This window comes from Brachyhypopomus gauderio, unplaced genomic scaffold (genome assembly GCF_052324685.1).
Source record: "Brachyhypopomus gauderio isolate BG-103 unplaced genomic scaffold, BGAUD_0.2 sc100, whole genome shotgun sequence".
In the NCBI taxonomy this organism is placed as follows: Eukaryota; Metazoa; Chordata; class Actinopteri; order Gymnotiformes; family Hypopomidae; genus Brachyhypopomus; species Brachyhypopomus gauderio.
Window position 1 is genome coordinate 331,979 of NW_027506921.1, and position 18,223 is coordinate 350,201.

The 18,223-nt window shown below is 42.7% G+C and overlaps 1 protein-coding gene across 8 annotated transcripts in view; it reads right to left on the bottom strand.

The window, feature by feature from the left end:
* magi2a (membrane associated guanylate kinase, WW and PDZ domain containing 2a) overlaps positions 1–17,003 on the bottom strand; it is a 228,443-nt gene extending 211,440 nt beyond the window's left edge. For 6 of the 8 annotated variants that reach the window (XM_076992945.1, XM_076992941.1, XM_076992944.1 and 3 more), the window contains exon 1: positions 16,294–17,003. In XM_076992945.1, coding sequence (XP_076849060.1) covers positions 16,294–16,591 — 298 coding nt within the window. In that variant the 5' untranslated portion in view covers positions 16,592–17,003. The remainder of the gene's footprint in view (positions 1–16,293) is intronic. The other 2 variants (XM_076992943.1, XM_076992942.1) reach the window with 2 other exon arrangements.
* Positions 17,004–18,223: the final 1,220 nt, after the last annotated feature.

Consider the following 18,223-nt stretch of genomic DNA (forward strand, 5'->3'; position numbering starts at 1 on the left):
AAGGGGGGAAGAAGCGCCACTTCATATGGACACCCAAAGCGGAACAGGCGTTTAAAGCGCTGAAAACTGCGTTCACCAGCGCTCCCATATTGCATCTCCCGGACCCTTCGTTACCTTTCATCGTTGAGGTCGATGCATCCGACGTTGGCGTGGGGGCAGTGCTTTCACAGAGACAAGGCAATCCACCCAAACTGTTCCCGTGTGCCTATCTTTCCAAAAAATTACAACCGGCCGAGGTAAACTATGGCGTGGGCGACCGCGAACTCCTGGCCATGAAACTGGCTCTCGAACACTGGCGGCACTGGTTAGAGGGAGCAGAGCACCCTTTCCAGGTATATACAGACCATAAGAACCTGGAGTATCTCAAGTCCGCTAGGCGACTCAATCCCCGGCAGGCCAGATGGGCGCTGTTTTTCACCCGCTTCAGATTCACAGTACATTACCGACCTGGATCCAAGAACACCAAGGCCGATGCATTATCCCGGATTCACGAGAAGACGCCGAGCGGCGAGATACCTAACCATATTCTCGGAGAATCCTGTTTCGTTGACCTCATCCGGTGGGATGTTCAGGACGAACTGGAGGAAGCCCTCCGCGCCGACCCAGGCCCTGCAGATAGTCCCGATGGAAAACAATACGTCCCGGTCCCGCTCCGGGGACGCCTCCTCCAACTCGCACACGACACGCCGGGCACGGGTCATCCTGGTATAACTCGCACCAAACACCTGATCGCCCAGAAATACTGGTGGCCGTCCTGGGAGGAGGACATTCGCGACTACGTACTCGCCTGTGTTGTATGTGCGCAATCGCGCACACCCCGAGCACTGCCCACTGGTCAGCTCCTCCCCTTGCCGATACCCCGCCGTCCGTGGTCTCATCTGGCCATCGACTTTGTTACGGACCTGCCTGTCTCGGGCGGTAACACGGTGATAATCGTGATGGTGGATAGGTTCTCCAAAATGTGTCGTCTGATCCCTCGCTCGAAACTGCCCACTGCCATGGAGACGGCCTCTGACGTGTTCCACTACGTCTTCCGGATATATGGGTTACCCGAGGATATCGTATCGGATAGAGGCGTGCAATTCACCTCCCGTGTCTGGACCCAATTCTGCAAGTTACTCGGAATAACCGCCAGTCTAACCTCCGGATACCACCCCCAATCCAACGGAGAAGTGGAGCGCTACAATCAAGAGCTAGGTCGCTTTCTCCGCCAATACTGCTCTTCCCAGAAAGACTGGCACAAGTACGTCCCCTGGGCTGAATACGCACGCAATTCCATCATACATTCATCCACCAAACTGACTCCTTTCCAGTGTGTGTACGGCTACCAGCCGCCGTTCTTCCCCTGGGATAAAACCCCCTCTGACATCCCCGCTCTGGATGACTGGTTAAAGAACAGTGCCCGCGCCTGGGAGCTCGCACACGTTCAGCTGCGGCGCGCGCTCCACACCCGTCGTATGAACGCTGACCGCCGTCGTCTCCCCGCGCTCATATATCACCCCGGTCAGCGAGTATGGCTCTCCACTCGTAACTTGAACCTACGCCAGCCTTGCCATAAGCTCAAGTCTAGATACATCGGGCCGTTCAAGATTACCCGCAGGATAAACGCTGTTTCCTACGAACTGCTGCTGCCCCCTCAATACCGCGTCCATCCCGTCTTCCACGTGTCCCTCCTAAAGCCTGTTCACTACAGTCCCATGTCTGTAGCCCCGGTTCTGGATCGCCCCCCCCGAGCCCCTGGACATTGACGGCCGACCTGCGTATATAGTACGGGAGCTGCTGGAATCACGTCGACGGCGTGGGGGTCTCCAGTATCTCGTCGACTGGGAGGGTTATGGTCCCGAGGAACGAGCCTGGGTAGCCGCTCGCGATGTCCTCTGCCCGTCGCTCATCGCCGACTTTCACGCTGCACACCCACATTTCCCCGCCCCCCGGGGCCGTGGCCGGCCGCCTTCGCGGCGTGGAGCGTCTGGAGACGCTCCGTTGCGGGGGGGTACTGTCAGGAATAGCAGATAACATAATCACGTTCACCTGTCTCACCACCACGCCCACATTCCGGGCATACTTAAGCACCCAGACTTCACTTCCTGGTTGCGAAGTATTGCCTCATGTCGTTGCATACCAAGCCGTTATTCCTGATTGTCTCTCTGTGTGCCGAACTCTGCTTGTCCCCTAGACCACGTCTCCTGCCTGATCCCTGGATACCTCCCGGACTCTGCCCTCGCCTCTCGACCCTGGACCGCACTGACCACCGCTCCCACGCTACTGCTCTGCACCTGCCATACGTCACTTTGCTCATCGTGTGGCTTGTTGTACAGAGTTATTCAAATAAAGAACGTGTTATTCCGCATCAGGATCCCTCTCAGCGTGTTCTATACGTTACACATGACCTGATATACAGAAAATTAAATAATTCATGGATGGATGAATGACACCACCTCTTACAAGTTTGTCAAGGCAAACTAATGCCCACATTATTTTCAAATGATGAGTAAGGTACACGACTGCTTGTATTTTGAAGGAATGCTCTCAGAGTTTTAGAGTCTGATGTTAATCTAGTTGCAATAGATCCCAAAGCTTTGTAATGCTATCCATGTTGTCTTGTCTGGGACATGAATTATAGGGTGTTTTTTCTTTAGATGTCAGTCCTACACATGGACACACAAGGAAAGAATATGAGAAGTAAAAATACCGCGGTCTGAAAGACGAAACTGAGAGAATATGGAAGATTAAGACTAAGGTTTGTCCCTTTGGTAATCGGGATCTTTGAGCTGTAACCCATAAGCTGGAGAACTGACTCCAACAGATCCCAGCAATGACACCATCAATCTCCAGTCCAGAAGAACGCAGGAACAGCAAAAATACCGCACTGCACTCTCGAACTCCCAGGACTCTTTAATTGGTTACAACAGGACGCATGAGAGTTGTACTAAAGGAACTGTCTGCTGTGTATGTACCTACATGTCCCTTCTGACCTTGATTTAGTTTTTCTGCTCACCCTTCTGAACTTTGCATGTGAAAATCACATCCGGCCTACACCAACCTGCCCTCTCCTGCATTATTAGTGAAATGTTAATATGTACATGCTACCTTACTTCAAATGGCAACTACAAGTGAGAGACACATCCTCCAGTCAAGGTCACCCTCCAATGTCCCACCACTATTCAATGTGGTCAGGCGATTCCATCTGTAATTTTTAGCCAGAAAGAAAAAAGTTCTGTAGCTGTTTCTAGTTTCTGTAAAATTGAACTATAAGAGTTAAGCGCGTTTTACACCAGAAGTGGTATGATGAGGCACAGAAAGCAGGAGTTCACAACTATTCTGTGATATTTCAGTTATCTGTGTGCATGGGGACACAATGACAAATATTCATGAAAAAAAGTTCAAATACTAATGAATATAAAAGAAATTGTGTGTGTGTGTGTGTGTGTGTGTGTGTGTGTGTGTGTGTGTGTGTGTGTGTGTGTGTGTGTGTGTGTGAGGGGGGTGTTATTCAGAAAGGTGCCTGATTTATGCACTGCATGCCAGGGAGGTGTGTGTATGTAAACAATGTCTTCCCTAAGTCTAAGCTCACCAAAAACTAATGTTTTTTCCATTTCAGTTAAAAAAAATCAAACCTATGGCTTCTTCAAAAAGCACTTTATCTTTCCAACACCATTTTACTGACAAGTAACCCAATGATTTGGGAGATTTTTGTCCTTAAAATCTATAAATCAACACACACACACACACACACACACAACCTGACCTTGAACCTGTGCTGCATTTTACCGTAAATGAACACAGATAAAGAAAACAGAGTCACTTGACCTGGTCAGCAACATTCCTTCATTCCTTCAGCCAGTAAGGACCTTCATCCCAGCCCATGCCCAAGACCTGTGCTGACTACAACAGAACAAATATAGTGCACTTTCTATCAACAAATACTTCAACAATAGCAGATCCCAATTACCACTAGAAACAATAGCACCAGAACAATATATGGATAAAATGTTTACCTCAAAGAGAGACGAAGAAAGTATGAAAGCAAAGAAGAGTTCAGAATAAAAGCCTATAGTCTTTCCCACACCTCATTAAAATAACTGTGTGCATTTTAACTCAGTACAATAATAGCCCATTAGTCATGGTAATATATGCAGAAATGAGCCCCTCACACTGGACAAGGAAACCAAACGCCAACCCATTCAGTCCAACACAACACAGCTTCAGCTTCTACCTTCACACTACACCTTGGTAAAGGTACACACTAGGCCTACATAATGCACCATCCATGTCACCATGGCAGATGAAGTTACACTAACTGTCCTTTTACAAACCATTAGGGACTCTTTGGCATAAATGACAGAAAAGTTGGCAAAAACTTAAGTAGGGCCCAGTGACCAATCAGAAGGTTTGTAGCATTTCTGTCCTAGCAGAATGAGAAACATGTGGAACTGGTTATGTAATAGAACAATACAAGCCAAGCCAAGAAAGGCCTTTCCATCTGAATAAGTTGTAAAAATGGGCTTAGAGTCAGAATTGTTTTTTTGGACAGAGCTTATCACTTCACTCCTGTAGCTCTATAGACTCAGTCAGACCAACAGAGGGCAGAAGAAAGAGGCACATGGGGCTTTCTGGGGTGTTCAGTGAACACACTCTGTTGTATGAAGTGTCTTAGTTCATATGAGGACAGTGTCTGTCTATGGCCTTGGGTGGCAGTGGGGAATACATAACCACATACAAGGATCACTCTGGACAACATAGAGGAGGGAGAGACAGGAGAGTCAGCACACATGGGGGAGGATATCAGTCACAAGACTATGACTCTGTTTATTTGTGTGTGTGTGTGTGTGTGTGTGTGTGTGTGTGTGTGGGTGTGTGTGTGTGTAAGATATGTTTCTTGTGCTTCTACATGTGTCAAATTGAAGGTTAAAGCAGGTTTCTGCATCTTGAGTAGACAAAACCAGGAGCTCCTAGAATAGCAATTTAAACCTACCAAGGAGTCCATTCAGTCAAGAGCTCCAGTCTGGTGATAGACCGACCACTTGGGTCAGCGAATGTCCTCACAGCTTTGCTGAAACGTCGGTAGACACACTAACTCTGTCCCAAGTAGGAGCCACTGAGAAATGTTTCAAGGGTGTAACTTGCGGGTGGTTCTGTGTGTTTAGGAGTCTTTTGAACAACCTGACAGGTTCCTCATCACACCATATCAAATACTGATAGGCTTTGCAGCATTTCAGCTTTGGCCTTAGCATATTCTCCAATAAACACTAGTGGATCAATATAAGGGCCCATTGAAAAAAGATGAAATAAACACAAAACGCTTGTTAAAGTGAATTCCAGTTACTCTCCTCACCAATCAATCAGAAGTATATAAGGTGCCAGCTCAACTTCATCTGAAAGATCAGAAGTCTCCACGCAATTCCATGGAGATGTGGTTCTATTATCAGTGTGGTTAATTACAAGTGCTTCATACCAAGCTCTCTCCAGTCCATCAGACATGGAGAAGAAGAGGGAGGAGGAGACTGTGAAGAGAGGCAGATGGAGGTCTGCTGGAGAATGAAGGAGGGAAAGGAGAAGAAAGAGGGACACCAGCGAGAAAGAGGAGTGAGCAGCAGAGGCATTTTAATTGTGAGAGAAAACATTATGAAGGTTTGGCATCTAGTCTCAAAGAGAGAGAGAGAGAGAGAGAGAGAGAGAGAGAGAGAGAGAGAGAGAGAGACTGAAGAAAGTGCACACTCCTATAACCTCAAACTAATTACTGCATACCTTCTGTAATGAAGCCCTGAACACACACACACACACAAACATGGCACATATCCCATGATGCACTACAACTATAAACAGACTCCAAGTCATTAAAGAAAAAAAGCCAAACCTTTAAAGATCGGCCTATATTATTTTCATCACATATCTCTACATACAGTATTTTCTTTGTGTACATTTACACATTGCAAACCTTCTTAGATATCAATACTGCAAATACCTATATTTAGAACACTAAGCAAAGTAAATACTGAACTTACATAGATATTCTCTTAAAACTGTTGCAACTTGTGCTCATTCTAAACAGCTTCATTTTTTGACTCCAAGTATTATTCACAAATAAGATTAGTTAATATGGGTAAGGTTAAATAGTACAACAGTATGGATAGAATGGGATATATACTGTACAGTAGAATGTGTTCAGGGCATCATAAGTGCTCAGCGTACATGAGAATGTGTTCAGGGCATCATAGGTGGTGCCTCATGAAGCTGGTTAAGAACACCAAGACCATCCAGAACATCACCCCAAACTGTCCAGGAATGGGCGGCTCTGAAGAACTTTACAATATATAGTGCAGTCCTTTTTGAGGTCAACAAAGATTCCTTTAATGAGTGTCATGTCAATTAACTTCCAGCATTAATAGAGTGCTGTGCAGCAGGTAAGTGTAATGTGGTTTTCTGTTCTATTGGTAATGTGCATCAATGAGATTAGAGGAGGTTGCCTATGAAAAACTCTTTAAAAAGCTCTCTGTAATCCTACACAGTTGAATCCTGGAGTGGGTCACTGAGTGAAGAGAAATTTTTTTCACCAGGGATCCAGTATTTGTTAGCATAGTGTCATTTACAAGTATAGTCTGGGAGGGGGGTGTGGCCATCTGCTCTGCCATCTAGGATAATGGGCATTGCCCTGTGCCACAATGGCATGGCCACTTGAAATGGCAGCCCAGGAGCCTGGGCTTTTACGTTTTCTATGTTCATTCCCTCAGGATCAAACCCAGACTATTGCAAACTAAGCAGCTGAAAGGAGCTCCTGCAACCTCTGAAACAGTGTCAGCTATAGAGTCAGCAATAGAGTCAGCTATAGAGTCAGCAATAGAGTCAACTATAGTGTCATCTATAGTGTCAGTTATAGTGTCAGCTATAGTGTCAGCTATAGAGTCAGCTATAGAGTCATCTATAGTGTCAGTTATAGTGTCAGCAATAGAGTCAGCAATAGAGTCAGCTATAGTGTCAGCTATAGAGTCAGCTATAGTGTCAGCTATAGTGTCAGTTATAGTGTCAGCAATAGAGTCAGCTATAATGTCATCTATAGTGTCAGCTATAGTGTCAGCTATAGAGTCAGCTATAGAGTCAGCTATAGTGTCAGTTATAGTGTCAGCAATAGAGTCAGCTATAGAGTCAGCTATAGTGTCATCTATAGTGTCAGCTATAGAGTCAGCTATAGAGTCAGCTATAGTGTCATCTATAGTGTCAGTTATAGTGTCAGCTATAGAGTCAGCTATAATGTCAGCTATAGAGTCAGCTAAAGTGTTAGCTATAGAGTCAGCTATAGTGTCAGCTATAGAGTCAGCTATAGTGTAGGGACTTGGATATCCCCGCATGATTATGATTGAGCCGCGGCCATTTTTCTCTGGTCGTACTGTCTAAGCGAAATATAAAAATAAATCGCTGTAAAATAAATCACTGTTTTCATCGGTTTGTAGGAGGTTCTTCCCAGAGTTTTTGAAATATGACATAATTGAATGTCCGCTTTCTCTCATCCCGTTAGAAGAATTCGCATTTCGCGCTTCTGTTTCTTTTTGAGCCTGCTTGAAATTTAACTTCGTGTTTGGACCGTTCAAAAACATCGGGGGACTGTTCAAAAAAAGATATTAATAGATAAGTGGACCGTTACATTATATTCTTGTTTATTGTTTCCTTAAGATTTATCTCAGTCTGTACAGTTTAGGGTCGTTTTTAAGGGTCCCAAGACAACGTGTTGGTCCGATGAACCATGATCACGGCGGACACGGACGAGCCACATGCTAAAACTAGAGCACATTTCTTGATCACAAGATTTCCTTTCGTTTTAGGTTAATTGCATTGAAAAAATAGGGCCGATTTAAATGTGAATATCTTTGGACTGGCTTGGTCAAATTTGACAATTGAGGCATCTTTTTTTAGTTATATTGTGCTGCATCTAATAAAACTATTTTAAATGTGATTAAGTAATGTTGAAAAAAAAGTCACTATATCGTGTCAGCTATAGAGTCAGCTATAGAGTCAGCTATAGTGTCAGCTATAGAGTCAGCTATAGTGTCAGTTATAGTGTCAGCTATAGAGTCAGCTATAGTGTCAGCTACAGTGTCAGCTATAGAGTCAGCTATAGTGTCAGCTATTGAGTCAGCTATAGTGTCAGCTATAGAGTCAGCTATAGAGTCAGCTATAGTGTCAGCTATAGAGTCAGCTATAGTGTCAGTTATAGTGTCAGCTATAGAGTCAGCTATAGTGTCAGCTACAGTGTCAGCTATAGAGTCAGCTATAGTGTCAGCTATAGTATCAGCTATAGTGTCAGCTATAGAGTCAGCTATAGTGTCATCTATAGTCCTCTCAGTCTCTTCCAAAGGTCTTCCAAGACAGATTTAAGCCAAGTAACACTAATTTGAATTTGAGGTAGTTCATAGTTTTTAAATCATTTAGAGCACAGTTGTGTTATTTTATAAGATAAACTTCTTACACAAGGACACCTTGTTTGCAGTTACTTATTTTGAAATAAAATCTGCATTTTTCTGAGCATAACTTGTGTGGGACATAATTTAGGCTTAAAATAACTGCAAAACAATTATCCCTCAGAAAGCAGTGGTTCACCTAATCAGAGACATACTGGACACTCCAAGAACAGGTGAACACGAAGACAAAAGCAAAACGAACCCCCCCCCACACTGTTGTCTTCTACCCCCTCCCTAACCAGCAGCATCCAATGCCACTAATGAGGGGGAGGAGCAATCTAATTAGGCAGCATAATGGTAGCTCCACCCTTCATGGCATCACACTGCCACTGATGAGGCTGCTACTGTTTAATGTTTCTGGTAAAACACTAATCCCACTCCACAGCCATGGAGCTTACTGCCACACTCCACCCTGCGGTTCAGTGAAGGACGCATGTTCCTCCATGGGCTTTGCTGCAGTTCTTGGGTGGCTTTGCTGAGCACAGAGAGGGCAGTTATAACTTATTACAAAAGACGAGTACATAGACGTGTAGGAAAACTTCAGAAGTGGGATGCTGATTGGAAAGAGAAAGACCATAATATAGTAACAGGAATAAAGTATGGAAAAAATAGTGACAGAAAGAACAAGAGAGTAAGATATTAAGAGAGGCATTAAAACAGAGAGAAAAATTAAACATTTCCTGGAGAGATTCCATCATATGGCTATTCATGGTCTATGGGCCTTGCCAGTTTTGTCATTGGCAAGTGTTCAAAATGTCCAAACATTTCCCAAGTGTCCAAACATGTCCCCAGTGTCCAAACATTTCCCCAGTGTCCAAACATGTCCCCAGTGTCCAAACATTTCCCAAGTGTCCAAACATGTCCCTAGTGTCCAAAGTCTCCAAATATGTCCTGAGTGCTCAAATGTGTACAAATGTTGAAACCCCTCATGAAACCCCTCATGGGAAGACATGTGCTTTAATTTTTTATCAGCAAAGGACATTAAATGCAGGCTGTTCAATAAAATTCATTTTTCTTTTGGTTGAGATGCTTATAAAAGTGTAGCATCTTCAAAGCACACACACACACACACACACACACACACAACTCACATCCTTAAAACTCTGTCATTGATTTTTCTAGTGAATCAGCAAAGAAAGCAGAAAAAAGGAGTCTGCAACTTGTCCTCCTCGCACACACTCTGTCTGTCTCTACCTACCTGACTTCTTCAGGTAAACACACCACAAGACTTTATGGTGAGCTGTTATTGCTGTTAAACTGATAGACTGTGCAAACAATAAAGATTAATACACTTAATATACTCTGATGTTTAAGTACCAGGCCCCATTGAAGTGTGAGCTATATGAGTGCAGTGTGTCTCGGGGCTGATGGAGACTGATTAGTTATACATGCCGAGCTGTGGTGATATGAAATATATGAAATAATCAGCACGTTTGGTGGCCATGTGACCATGTGAGAGGAAGAGAGGAGACTCTGTTTATATACAGCACTCTGATAATGAGACACCAAATGTTTTTACATGGAGGTTTGTGTAGGTATGAACACAAACACATAGTCATACAATACATTAAAGACGGCTTGTACCGCTGTAGGAAAAAAAAACACTTTATTCTTAACTGCAGTCACACAAGCAAGCTTAAATACTCATTCATGTATTCACATGCATTTAACAAAATAAATTTTGAGTTTGAATAACAGAAGAGCTTTACATTATTACTTTTAATGATAACATATCAAGTATAGCAATACAAGTACACATAGACACACATGCATGAACACACACACACACACACACACACACACACACACACACACAAGTTGCCACAGATATATCTCTCTGCTCCTCACCATACTGGCACACGAGTGTGAGAAACATCCATCAGTGAAATGTCTGACTCAATTGCCTTAACAGCTTCCTCGGCTGCGAAAAATCTTTATCTCTCAATCTGTTCTGAGTCCCAACATATCTCATGTACAAGATCCACAGGCATCACCGGGCCATGCAAGAGAAAAGCAAACAACAGGGGAACCTACTTAGTCCCTGTGAAGGGACAGGATAATACATTCAAATAAATTAGATAACATTTTAACTTCCCATATATATTTATAAGCGTATATATTAGTCACATTTCTCATATTTACCAGACTTTTATGGCTGAAATGCCACTGCAGTTGCCCCTCACTCTTTCTCTGCTGTGTGTTTTGGTCAAAGTTTGAAATCATTTTCTACACTAAAACATCACTTAGTTGTGTCTCCCAAGGCCTGTGAGTGGATGAAAGAAGCCCTGTAAGTGGACTACACAATGGCAAAATCCTGTAGAGCAGCCTGGAGTAAAGCAGCTTAGTACATTGACATCTTTAGCGTATGTGTCCTTGAGGAAGGATACTGAGTGGCGTAAGGAGGGAGCAGAGCTAAAGAGATGAATTGATAGAATGGCAAAGCCCTTAAGGTCTTACATGCACAGAGACACATGTACACACACAATTACAATGCTAATTTTGTACAACCTGTAAAAAATACTGAAATACACCCACACACACACACACACAAAGTCTCAAAGGCAACAGAGAGAGATAAACACAAAAGCTGTTCACATCTTGTAAAGTTAGAGAAGAAAACACACCTGAAATCAAAGTAGTTTTGGCCTCTAAGGGCAGTCCTACACACTACCCTGGTTACCTATCAAATCAAAAACTCAGCAATCAGTCTAAATCAAAAACATTAATGCTGTGGCAAGCAAGATCATTCAGATTCTCATTCAAGCTGAACCCAATACACCGATGACCATGATCACAGAGAGCCCATTAGCACTACAGAACAGTGTTAATGGATCTCTAGTTAAAGAAGAAGCAGTGTGCTGTGGAGAAGACCGACTGAGAGTGCGGAGTGTAAAACGCTCTCCAGAACACTTATCATTACAGGTGTGTCAGACTGAATACGCAGGAAGAATCGTATACATATCATTATCCGTGCCATCCCAAAATACTCCAGACTATCATTATCAGTCCCCGAGCAGCTGGTGGGTGAGAGAAAGCTAGAGAGATACAGGGAGAGTGGAAAGAGGGTGGGGTGAACAAGGGGGTTCTGGCTCCCACAGCACTATCCACACTACCAGAGGCAGCTCCCCGAAGAGTGCTTCCCATAAGTGTCAAAGAGAGACGCAGAGAGGCAATCAAAGTGGAAACGTAAGAGACAGAGAGAGGGGAGAGGATGAACGAGGATGGATGACACGGTGATGACCTTCAACTCGTCTGGTGAAGATCGTTTGTGAAGTAATGGCGGCGGTGGAAAGTTCTAGACCGTTGCATTGCTGACTACTGCAGAATGAATGCTTGACTGCATACACACGCTTGCTACATGTGACCACTGAGAGCTGTTAGCGCATAGCTCTGTAAACAAATGAAGTTAATGCATGATGTAAGACTGCTAACACTCCATGTGTGTCCACGTGTGTCCACTAACAGATTTGCTCAAACTGCTGTGTGTAAGATTTGAAATGAAAAGAGCTACTGTAGCTTACATATATCTTCACAGCCTCGGTCGGTGATGATCATTTCACATTGCCATGGTGCTATCATGCTGTTACCTCTGCTGTTACGTGCTTTGTAGCTTAAAACCACCGTTTAATACACTGAGCAAAACCACCTGACATTCTTCAACAAACACCAACATTCAAATGTTATTAATTATTATTGGGTTTGTAATTGCTGTAGAAAACAGGGTGTTTGTGCTCTGAGTTTACAGACTGCATGTTTACCCCCTTGTATGTCCTAATGCATGTGAACTAGGTATTGAAAGTGTTTAATGCTAAATGTTTTGACTGATTATTATTGATTGACTGGGGCAGTCATGGCCTGGCCGTTAGGGAACTGGTCTTGTGACCGGAAGGTCGTGGCTTCGATCCCCAGACCTGAGGCCATGACTGAGGTGCCCTTGAGCAAGGCACCTAACCCCAATTGCTCCCCGGGCGCCGGGCTAGGGCTGCCCACCGCTCTGGGCACGTGTGATCCACAGCCCCCTAGTAATCACTAGTGTGTGTGTGTGTGTGTGTGTGTGTGTGTGTGTGTGTGTGTGTGTGTGTGTGTTCTGACTGCACAGATGGGTTAAAAGCGGAGGACAAATTTCAATTGGGGTGTAAAAAATCACAATTGACAAAAAATATGGAACATTTCAAATATGGCACACATTTGATTAACTGGGAGATTAAATGAAAATACATCTGTCTGGTTGAACCAAGAAAGCCAGTTAAAAAAACTTAAATGTCAAAATTTAATTACTGTCTTAGAATTTAGCTAAGAATAGCAAACTATACCTGACACGTATATTAATCAAATATATAATAATATATCTCTAATCTGAGTAGAGAGGAGGGGAACAGAAGCATTATCCATCAAAATATGAATTTTGAGTGTTGTAATTGCAATTATGCAAAAAAAATGTAATTATCAGGTATCATAAAATTTGTAAGCTCCAATAAAATACAGTTGCATTAGATTGCTTATATCTTATAGCTGTAGCCCTGAGAGATTGACCAAGTGTAGACCTAATTGTGTTTTACTTATTGAACAATGTTAGCAAAATCAAAAACCTCAATCAGCCATGGCAAACTGTTCTCCAATGTCCATCACCATACTATTACATGTAGTAAGTAGTATGTTCTCCGATGTCAATCACCATACTATACTAATCACATACTAGTACATCAACCTGATACAAACCATTTTCTATTTTATTTAAATATCATTGTATATTCACACAATTAGTATTAGTGTGTTAGTATTAGTATGATATTATTGCTTAATTCCTTGTAGTATATGTGGAAGAAATCAATGCAAAAAAATGCTCTCAGAAATCAGCTTCAAGAGGCATAGCATTTATCCTATACATTTTTACACAAATGGCATTACGATTATTATTCTTGAATTAACTTTAAAAATATTACTCCAGAACTTTAAGCACTGTTATATTCCTGAAATATTCACTGGGGTTTGTCACAATTCAAGATGTTTTGAATATACAGTTAAGACTCCTTCATTCCAAGGTTAAAAGCCCACACAGGAACCAAACAGTGAGAAGCTACTACTATAAACTGCTGTCATAAACAAAATGCAGAAACCGAATCATTTCTAAATGCATTAGAACACACCTTGACTGCTCATGTGAAAATACAATAACATATCTATCAAAAACAGTCTGTGAATTGACTTACAACAAATTCACTAAGTTGGGATATCGATTCAGTATCAGGGGAAGCTGATATTTCCCCCCTGCCAACCAGCCAGATGAATCAAGGCCTTGAGGGACTGTGTTAATTCGAGCATGAACGGCAAAGCTTAAAGAAACATTGAAAAGTTTCCTTACACCCTGGAAGTTGTGCTCTTCTGTATTTTGACAGAAGGCAACTATCTCACATACGTTAGGAGCCACAGCTCCAAACATCCAAGCACACTGGCAAATGACTTTAGCAATACAAGATAAACAAGTGGTCAATGTAAGCTAACCAGGTCATCCATGTGTGTGGGCTGTGTAATATCCCACACACATAATATCCCATATCTTGCTTTTCTGTTGAGGAACAGAAAAACCACATGAACAAGATCTTAGAAATGTCAAACTCAGCATTTGACTCTACAAAAAAGTCCAAAAGACAGAGTCTGGCAGCTTTCATTTAGAAACTTGGGCCCATTTACATTTTGCCACAGCTGGAAAATAACATGGAAACGTTCAACAAATCATAGAGCAGGAGGCCAGTGTAGATTCAGCACCAGAGGATATTGTTTCCCACAAAGTGCTCTAGGGTAGCTCATGCTCCTTTGTAGACCACACACTCCAGGCTCGTTCCTGGAATCTCAAGCACATGGCTTGCACAGGATTGTGAGAGATTTTGGGCTCCACTGAGATTAAGATCTAAGTACAGCTCTGTTTCCCCAAAACATGCCATCTTCAGTGTATCTTGAAGATGATCCAGGTGATATCACTCATCCTCAAATGAGGATTCCCTCTTCACTGCTGCTTTTGGCACCTGGGGATCTGTTTACTGGCCCAATCTGTTTTTGTTCTTGCACCTGGGTATCTACTTAGAATGAACTCAACAACACACACACTGGATACCTGACCTGTGAGGTGAAATGTTTAGCTAGCTAGTGATTTCTACTGAGCTTGCACATAAATGCTGGCACCAAATGTTTCTGAGGTCATTGTATTTTTTTCTATATTCTGAAATATATATATATTTATTTTCACTTAAAACTCCCAAAGCCTGTATGTTTTACTTGTATGTTTTGTTTGTTTCATTCAAGAAACAAGACGTCAAGCAGATAACATTTTAATATGTAGATAAGTTCTAATTATGATAAGTAGGACATATGAAGAGAATTGTGGTCAGAACTACAGCTGAAACCTTACATTACAACACTAGAGTAGTGATGACATTGACAAGTCAACAGAAAACAGCACAAAAGCCTCAAACTTAGAAAAATGGTACGTGAGGACACCTGGCTTGTTGATCTTTAAGATCAACATATCCCGATTTGTCCCCTCACAGAGATTTGATGTGTGTGTGGTGTGTGGTGTTTATTTTTTTAATCACCTAAAAGATAAGTTGACTGCAGGCCCGATTAAAGATAAAACTCTAAAAATTGCTAACCTAGCAAAAGCTAAGTTCTATGATGCGGTTAAAATGCCAAGCAGACTTTTAATATTTAGACTACCATATTCAATTTACTTGTAATACTGATATAAAGTTTATCTATACTAGCGTGGTAAAAATATACCCTTATTTTGAAGTATTAAAACGGGCAAAGTTCGATGTGATTTATCCTTCACACAGTACCATTATGTGAAAGATATTTCCTATACATTACATCTCTGTGTCCTAAGTCAGCTCAACCGCAGATGTAAACTATCCGGGAAATATGATGTAAGTTTGTGTGTGCCAAATGGAATGATGCACGGCAACATGTTAGAGCTACAGTAGTTAGTATGAGTGACAGTAACAACATCCCTAGCTCCCACATGTCAGACTTAAATACACCCGCAGGCAGGTCGGTGGGCATAGAAGGACTGGTTCATTCAGTCTGGCCCTTTCCTCTGTGTATTTCCCGTTTTGCTACCACAAGCTTTAACAAACTCCGAAGTGACACACTGGCAGAAGTAGCCGAGGCTGTTCTCAAACAGGACGCACAGCCCTTTCTACCAGGAGACCCATTCCGCTTCTTAGCCCCTCATTAGAAACTCACAGAAACGTGCTCAAACCACCAGGGGACAATATGAACCATTACTGACACTGTTAGTTACAGTTACTGACACTGTTACTGTTATTGACACTGTTATAGTTACTGACATTGTTACAGTCATTGACACTGTTAATGTTACAGTTACTGACACTGTTACTGACACTGTTATAGTTACTGACATTGTTACAGTTACTGACACTGTTACTGACACTGTTATAGTTACTGACATTGTTACAGTTACTGACACTGTTACTGTTACAGTTACTGACATTGTTACTGTTATTGACACTTAAAGTTACTGACACTGTTACTGTTACAGTTTCTCTCTCTCTCTCTCTCTCTCTCTCTCTCTCTCTCTCTCTCTCTCTCTCTCTCTCTCTCTATCTCTCTCTCTCTCTCTCTCTCTAACGGGACCCACTGTTGATAAATTCGTCAACTTCTCCCTCTTCGCTCCACGTTGAGAATCTCCGTCTCGTATCCGTCGTATAAATGATATTAAACATTGAGTTTGAGGCGACATGGGGAGTTGGTGAAAGAGTCAAACACTTAAATATGAGTTTAATCAGCTGCACTACAACGTTGTACTTTTGTTAAGTTCACTTACCTTGTTTGACACACTTTAAACGGACGGGGTCTTTACAATGTCTGACCACAGCCAGCACATCTCTGATGGTTAGTCCTGCCACCGGCGTGTCGTTAACCTCGAGGAGCAGTTCGTGCTGGGATGGTGTCCCGCTCTGGACCGACACCTTGTCCCGTCCAACTTCCACCACGTAAGGAAACTGTCCGTTCTCGGCGCCGCCGTGCAGCTGCGAGCCGAACTTCCCCGCCGCGTCCCTGCTCACCACCATCTCGTGGACTTTACTGCTCCAGTGTTTCTTCTTCTTCAAGCTTTTAGACATGTTTGAGGTGGTGCCGTCACATTAGGACAGTCCCGCAGTAACTCGTCCCTCACGGCCCATGTCTCGGGTACGGGCTGGTGTCGGTGTCCATGTCTCACACACCCCACAGCTGCTCTAAACCGCCTTACTGTAAGTGAGGACAAAACAGTCCAAACTGCAGCCCACTGACCCGGATATGATGTGTGTAGAAGGAGAGGAGGACGTGTCCCGCTGGAGGAGAGAGAGAAGAGAGAGAGAGAGAGAGAGAGAGAAGAAAGCAGCGCAACTTCACACCACAGCCTCTAAACTCCTGGAATGTAAACCGTCCACCTCAGAGTGAAACAACACCGACCCAATCCAACCACTCGTCCGTACTGCGTATTACAGACATGACGAGAAAGTTAAAACTACGTTACAAACATTTATTCTTAGATGTTATCGCCTTCATAAAAAGTCACAGGAAACCAACATTTATCTCCATGGTAACAAATACCTCCATGGGAAAAAAACCACCGACAAACAATTACTTTTTTAATCTCAGCAAAGAAACAACATACACAAACGCGCACGCACATGCAGACGAATAAATATGAACATTATCCACCTAGATAATGTGTTATATTAGCAATAACACGTGAACCACTTTTGTCTTCACATTTAAAAACATTACTACCATATTCACAGAATTAGAAATAATGGAGATTATACAGAGAGATCATGAACATAAGATTTGTGTAAACGTGATAGAAAACAGATAGAAGGTTAATCCCTGTGGGGATTGGGAGATTATCACAATGCCAGATCTGAAAACAAACCTGACTGGATTTGCTACAAAAGGATAATGGAGCCTTTAATACTTGTTTCTGCAATACAAACAAAAACAACAAAATATAAAGAGGTGTTATTATATACCAAAAAATTGTAATATTATATAATTATTAATTATATTATATATAATTGTGTACAGTGAGGAAAATGTGTATTTGAACACCCTGCAACTTTGCAAGTTCTCCCACTTAGAAATCATGGAGGGGTCTGAAATCTTAGGTGCATGTCCACTGTGATAGACATAACCTATTTTTAAAAATCCAGAAATCACAATGTATGATTTAAAAATAATTTATTTGTGTGTTACTGCTGCAAATAAGTATTTGAAGACCTGCCATCAGCAAAAATTCTGGCCCTCAAAGACCTGTTAGTTCACCTCTAAAAAGTCCACCTCCACTCCACTTATTATTCTAAATTAAAAGCACCTGTTTGAGGTTTGAGGCACTGGAGCTCCATGTAAGATCTCACCTCGTGGTGTAGCAGTGATCCTAAGAAAGGTGAGGAACCAGCTCAGAACTACACGGGAGGAGCTGCTCAATGACCTGAAGAGAGCTGGCACCACTGTTTCCAAGGTTCATGTGGTTAATACACTAAGAGGTCATAGTTTAAAGTCATGTATGACACAGAAGGTTCCCCTGTTTAAATCAGCACACGTCCAGGCCCGTCTTAAGTTCACCCATGACCATTTAGATGATCCAGATGAGTCATGGGAGAAAGTTCTGTGGTCAGATGAGACCTAAATAGATCTTTTTGGGTCTTAACTCCACTCACCGTGTTTGAAGGACAGAGAATGATGGGTACCATCCCAAAAACACCGTCCCTACT